The 5,994-nt window shown below is 36.4% G+C and overlaps 1 protein-coding gene across 1 annotated transcript; it reads right to left on the reverse strand.

Moving 5' to 3' along the window:
- Window positions 1–227: 227 nt before the first annotated feature.
- Window positions 228–5,559, reverse strand: LOC107769697 (uncharacterized). The gene is made up of 11 exons (XM_016588935.2): window positions 5,285–5,559; window positions 4,802–4,896; window positions 4,529–4,586; window positions 3,569–3,760; window positions 3,294–3,370; window positions 3,094–3,176; window positions 2,956–3,007; window positions 2,563–2,631; window positions 1,622–1,708; window positions 1,444–1,508; window positions 228–808 (listed from the first exon to the last, which is right to left on the reverse strand). The coding sequence occupies exons 1-11, from the start codon at window positions 5,418–5,420 to the stop codon at window positions 691–693; spliced, it is 1,032 nt and encodes a 343-aa protein (XP_016444421.1). The 5' UTR covers window positions 5,421–5,559; the 3' UTR covers window positions 228–690.
- Window positions 5,560–5,994: the final 435 nt, after the last annotated feature.

The raw sequence follows: 5,994 nt of genomic DNA on the forward strand, positions 1-5,994 counted from the left end.
AATTAAACTTCTTTCTAGTCTCTATACCAAATTCATCAAGTGGTAAAAATTATTTAATTTCCTACTTTTCCCATTTTAAACTGGTGGAGAGCAGTGCATTTCTAATTTAGCTCATCTCATAAGCCAACAAGGTACAACAATAACATATATGGTATCATCCCACAAGTGGGGTCTGCGGAGGGTAGGGTATATTCAGACCTTACCCCTACCTCCGATAGACTCTCGGCTAAAAAAAAGCATTTTTCAAACAGGTTTGAAATATACAAGAGTATAAAAGCGCAGATGAAAATACTGAAGAACAGAAAAGTAATGACAGCAAAATAATAATGATACCCAAAGTATAAAAAACAACAAGGAGAAAAAGGAGCAAATAAGGTGCTCTAAACTAGAGAGAAATTGCTCCACTCACTACTAACCTTTTACCCTAATTCTCCACCTCTATGCTCGCCTATCTAGGTTCATGTCCTTGATGAATTGACATGTCCTGTCTAATCACCCTACTCCAATTCTTCGGTCTAAATCTACCTCTCCTTAGACCTATCACTGTCAACCTCTCGCACCTCCCCAGGGCAAATTATCAAAATAAAGATCAAGATGCAAAGTGACAAATGGTTTAGACTAAAGAGAACTTATTTCTGATGCTTTAATATGTGGATACATGAAATACCAATGTATCTTTCTTTATACAGCTCATGAAGCAATTGCATCATGTCTGTGATCGGCGCACTCTTCATCTTCATTAAGAAGTTGTCGTCTTTGATCTGCATTTGCTTCTTCTATAGCTGGTGCACTAACAGGATCCTTCGCGCTGTTGATGAACAAAGAAATGGTACTAGCTATATTTAGTAACTCGTCGAGTCAAGAACTATAAATAGATCACTAATCCAAAGCTACTTACTCCATTAGAGTACTATATTTCACTCAAGAAACTTTTCAACAATATAGTGTAGCAACCCAATGATTTATTTTAATTAGAAAAGATGACATTTCAGATTGATCGGTAGCCATTAGGGCAGGGTTAATTTTGAAAAGTTTGCCAACGGCAGGGGAAAATTTGGCCTGATAATATAACGGAGCCGAGGGTCTATCGGAAACAGCCTCTCTACCTTTACAAGGTAGGGGTAAGGTTTGCGCACACACTACCCTCCCCAGACCCCACCTGTGGGATTACACTGAGTTTGTTGTTGTTATTGTTATTGTTATATAACGGAGGTTAAATGTAGACAATATCCGAAAATAGAGGGGTAAATTTGACCCTGGATATTCTTTCTTTCTGGGTTTCAAAGCATGTCATTAGTTTTTCTGTTTTGTTTTAGGCATCTGGTATTCAAGCTGTCACTATATTGCAGTCAGTTGTGCAATTTCCCGCATTCCTGTTTACTATGATACTATGAATGTTTATAATCATGAGGCGAGACAACAAATACAAAGTGCAGGACATACGTTTTTGAGTATATGATCAGCCCCGTAACCACAAGTGCAAAAGCTACGAAGTACAGCCATTCAACCTGCAAATATCAATTAGGAGCTATCAACACACGGTATATCAAAAAAAACTAGAGATAGATACGGCTGAAACCATCAAAATTCAAATGAGCGAAGAGAATGGATAAAAACTTACCTTCTGCTTGTAGAAAAATGTTCTGATAACAACTGCCCACACATCAGATGTGAGTAGAGATAGATTAAACAACGTTGATCCGCTCATCTGTATTCATATTCTTCTTCTGTTAGAGTTGATAATGAGATCACATGTTTCGATTTTAGATGCATGTTAACTGATTTCATTTAATCCCTTATCCCGGAGTAAAAACATTTAACAAAAACAAAAACTACTACAACTACACCCTCAAGTCCCAAGGTAGTTGGGGTCGGCTATATAAATATATCATTATCCATTTGGCTCAATTTGGACTGATTTCATTTCAGTATTCGATACTATGGGGTTCTTTGATACTAGAAGTTCTCTAAAAAAAAATTAAAATTTTATCTCATTACATTAAAGGAAAGCCCGGTGTACTAAGCTCTCACTATGCGCGGGGTCCGGGGAAAGGCCGGACCACAAGGGTCTATCATACGCAGCCTTACCCTGCATTTTTGCAAGAGGTTATTTCCACAGCTCGAACCCGTGACAACCTGGTCACATGGCAACAACTTTACTAGTTACGCCAAGACTGTCCTTCTTTTTATCTTATTACACTAATGAGATTATATTGTACTTTGATTATACTATTATATATTTCCTAATAATATACAGTAATAAACTGAATATTGGATTTGATAAAGTTATGTAATCTAAGGCGGAAGTAGTGTTCAGAACAACTTTTATCCGGCTTGTGCCAATGCATATTTCAAGTTACAAACTGTGTCCAATATAGCATCATGAACTAGATATCTAACAAAAATTACATCAATTAGATCATTCAGTGGTTATCAAAGATAACGTCACAATCGTTGTATTTAATTATCGCGTAACTTGTCTGCAGACGAACTGACATCTATGAATCAAACCTATAGCAACAGAATCAGTAGTCGTTGGAACTATGTAAGTGTAAGTTTTACCTTAAGAAGAAAGGGAACCAAGGTGTAGAACATAAAGCTTGCGGTCGCGTAGCCACAGAAGGCTAATATCTGGAAGGGAAAAAAAACAGAACAATGTCACATCAATTAATAGGATCTTTTCTTTTCCTTTGGTAATTTTCTTTTTTTGATGACAGAGAAATCCGTTCAGTGCCAACCCTTAGGACCAACCACAGCTTTCGAAACTCGTGGATAATGGGCCCACCCCTCTACTCTTCTCCATTTAATTCAGGCTTAGTTCGTATGGCGCAAGGCAACTTGTGATCTATATCACAAGTCCCTCAACCTTCGCCACATGAAATAATCCCTAGCTGTTAAGTTCTTATTAAGAGATAGGGGAGCAAATATAAGAACGCACGACTCTAAATCACTTACAATCTCCGCGGACCACTTGACTGATTCCAGATTCTTCCTTTCCAAGATTGGTCTGAAAATGAAAATTTGTACATTTCATAGTTCCACAGCTATATGAAACACATCTTATGAAAAAATAGTTTTAGGTAGAAAGGATACATCTCAATTAAAGTAACAAGCAACCCGAAAAGACCAATCATGGAAACCACTTCAATACGATCTTTCTTTTTGACACAAAACTCCTGCATTAAAGTGAATTACAGTAAATGTACCATGAAATTTTGATAAGAGATGCATAAGTTAATATTTAGAGTTGCAATCAGGTAGAAGGGAGAAATGTAGAAACAAAAGACACTAACCTCGCCGACATTACTCATTGCAAAGAGAAGTGTCCCGATGATCACAAATATATCGCCAAGAAGAGGTTTTGAACCACCTGCAAATGAAAATGACCAAAGTCCAAAAAAGAAATTAACAATTTCTTAAATGGAATTTCTGTTCCACTCAAGATACGAAGTGCTTTCAAGAACTCAAGAAAAGATGGAAAGGTACATTGACGAAAGACGAAATACAACGTTCAAATGTTCTCATTTACTACACCTAAATGAACCATATAGGAAACAGACAGTCTCACCTCCACTACTCGCGTTAGCATCCGACAGAAGCACAAGTCCGAGACCAGCTAAACAGACTGCTGCACCCAAGAATTGCCAAGGAGAATATCGTGTGCCCAAAACTAGCCATGTCAGAAGTATCACCCAAGCTATTGTCCAGCAATCCAGTATCGTCACGCTGGTGATCGAGGAGTACTGATATGCTTTATTTACTGCAATACGTTTAAAGGAAGTTAATTTCATATTCTGGATAATTATGGCTATATTAAAGTTCTAAGATCCTACAATAGGGTATGAAATTATTATGGGCTACATATTTTCAATCATAATACAGCTTGCTGCAACAGACAAGCTCCAGGTCCACTGAGCCAGAGGACTAAATGTGCCATGAAAGAAGAATAACCATTCCATCAGATTATGGTTGGGGAGCGTATGTTGTGCTTTAGACTTCACTATATATAGTTCTCATTATGTACATAATTGAACATATTGAAAAGAAGATCGCAAACTATGTGAATAATAGCTCTTTAGAGAGGGAAAAGAGGAAAAAAACAGGCATCTATTATAAATCTCTGCAAACATTTTAATAGACATGATTGTAATACGTAGTGGCAAATTTTCCTATATCACTTGGACATTGCACCGAAGATCTGAACTTGCCTATTCCCAGAATTCTTACTACAAAATTTTTGCTATGACACCTAATTTGCAGCGACATAGATTATTGGTAACAGATAGCTACACATGCACCGAAAATCTGCACTTTCTCTAAACCTAAGTTGCAACCAAATTTCATAAACCGAAATAAATTTAACGATGTCTATTGCATAATAGATGGTAGTTCACTTCCACGTCCAAGAGTTTACTAAAGCTATATCCGCAACATAGTGAGCTGAGTAATGGTTCAAGATTTCCTATTATGGTGCATTACAAAGCCTTAGAATAATGTATGCAAAGCAAAGTAATGTCCAACTTCTTACCAAGAAAATTTCCCTGGACATCAGCAAAGCCTAAAAGGGCATACCAATACCAATGAATCTGCAAGCTTAAAACAACATTCAATTCACAATCATTACGTAAAATCAAATGCTAAATACACTATAAACAGATATATCCCTCTAAAATATTACTCTCTTATGGAAAATTGCCACGACGAGAAAAATACTAAAAATATGCTCAATAAAATCCAGGCAATCACTTTGGCTTTCACGAATCAAATATCAGTATTTATAGTAAGATTAATAACAAAATACCCTTAATTTCTGCCGCCGGTAAATCATGATGCCTCCATACACCAATGCTAATGCTGTATAAGAAAAGAATGACAGGGAAAGTGGAGTATTTGCACCTACAAATGCAGCCAAAGAATACAAATAAAATCAAACTGCTTCTCAGCTTTCAATTTCTTTCACAAAAGAAAACAAAACCATTTAGCCTAAAATTTCAGAAATAATTAAAGTACATAAGAAAGGAAGCCCCCCCCCCCCCCCCGGGAAAACAACAGAGGTGGATGCAGCATATAAGCACCAGTTCATTTGAACCTAGTACTTTCGACGCGAAACATAAATTATGTGCAAAAAATACTAAAATCACAACAAATAATAAATATGAATCCATAATTACAACAGGTTCAATAACAAGAACCTTAAATGTTGGAACTCTTAAAGCTTAAATCCTGAATCCGCCTCTCCCCAAAATAAGATTTGCCCCCAAAAAGCTCTAAAGAAACAACATACCAAGATTTGCAACTAGAGAAGAAGTGAAACTCATAAGGGCCATAACAAAAGACACCATTTGACCCAACAACAAAGGGTAAAAGCTCCTCAATATGCCTTCATAATTCCTCCACCAGCTTCTGCTGCTGCTATCCATGCCTAAAAAATTAGAACTTTCCAAGAAAAATTGATAATTGATAGAAGCTTCAACTAAAAAGGGCTGAAAAAAGCACCAAAAGAAAGATTTGTGATGTATTTATGGTGAGTTTTTTGGTCTATATATTAAGTGGAGTCACTGTCACAGATCCCAAATCTCTGCTTATGTTTCTTTCTTACAGAAATAAAAAGAGTCGTCTTTTTGTGGGGTCTGCCCAGAAAATAAAATAATATACTAAGAAAAGTGCGTATTAAGCTCACAGCAATGGCGGGAGGTAGCTACCCAACGGTCAAAACACATTCATATTGTTAGATTTTCTAACATATTTCGCAATAAGACGTAATTAGAGAATGCAATTTATAAGTGCATCTAGCTTATGCGATTTACAATTATAAAACTCAATCTATAAGTCGCATTTACAAAGCTTTTTTTATATATATATATAAAGGCGTCTGGGTTCGCTGATTATTATTAAGCATTAAACTAAAGAGAATTATTACAGTACCAGACTAATCTTATCGAAACAGACCCCAATTTGTCTTTGCAGAAAGTAGAGAAAGCAAATAAAGGTGGT

The sequence above is a fragment of the Nicotiana tabacum genome, chromosome 10, assembly GCF_000715075.1.
Source record: "Nicotiana tabacum cultivar K326 chromosome 10, ASM71507v2, whole genome shotgun sequence".
Taxonomy (NCBI): Eukaryota; Viridiplantae; Streptophyta; class Magnoliopsida; order Solanales; family Solanaceae; genus Nicotiana; species Nicotiana tabacum.

What these genes read in the sequence shown, in the direction of transcription:
- LOC107769697 (XM_016588935.2), bottom strand. Translation starts at nt 5,420, where the DNA reads ATGGATAGCAGCAGCAGAAGCTGGTGGAGGAATTATGAAGGCATATTG. An exon ending in TGTCCAGGGAAATTTTCTTG is followed by an intron (nt 3,761 to 4,528) that starts GTAAGAAGTTGG and finishes AACGTATTGCAG; the next exon opens with TAAATAAAGCATATCAGTAC. An exon ending in CAATGAGTAATGTCGGCGAG is followed by an intron (nt 3,177 to 3,293) that starts GTTAGTGTCTTT and finishes ACTTTAATGCAG; the next exon opens with GAGTTTTGTGTCAAAAAGAA.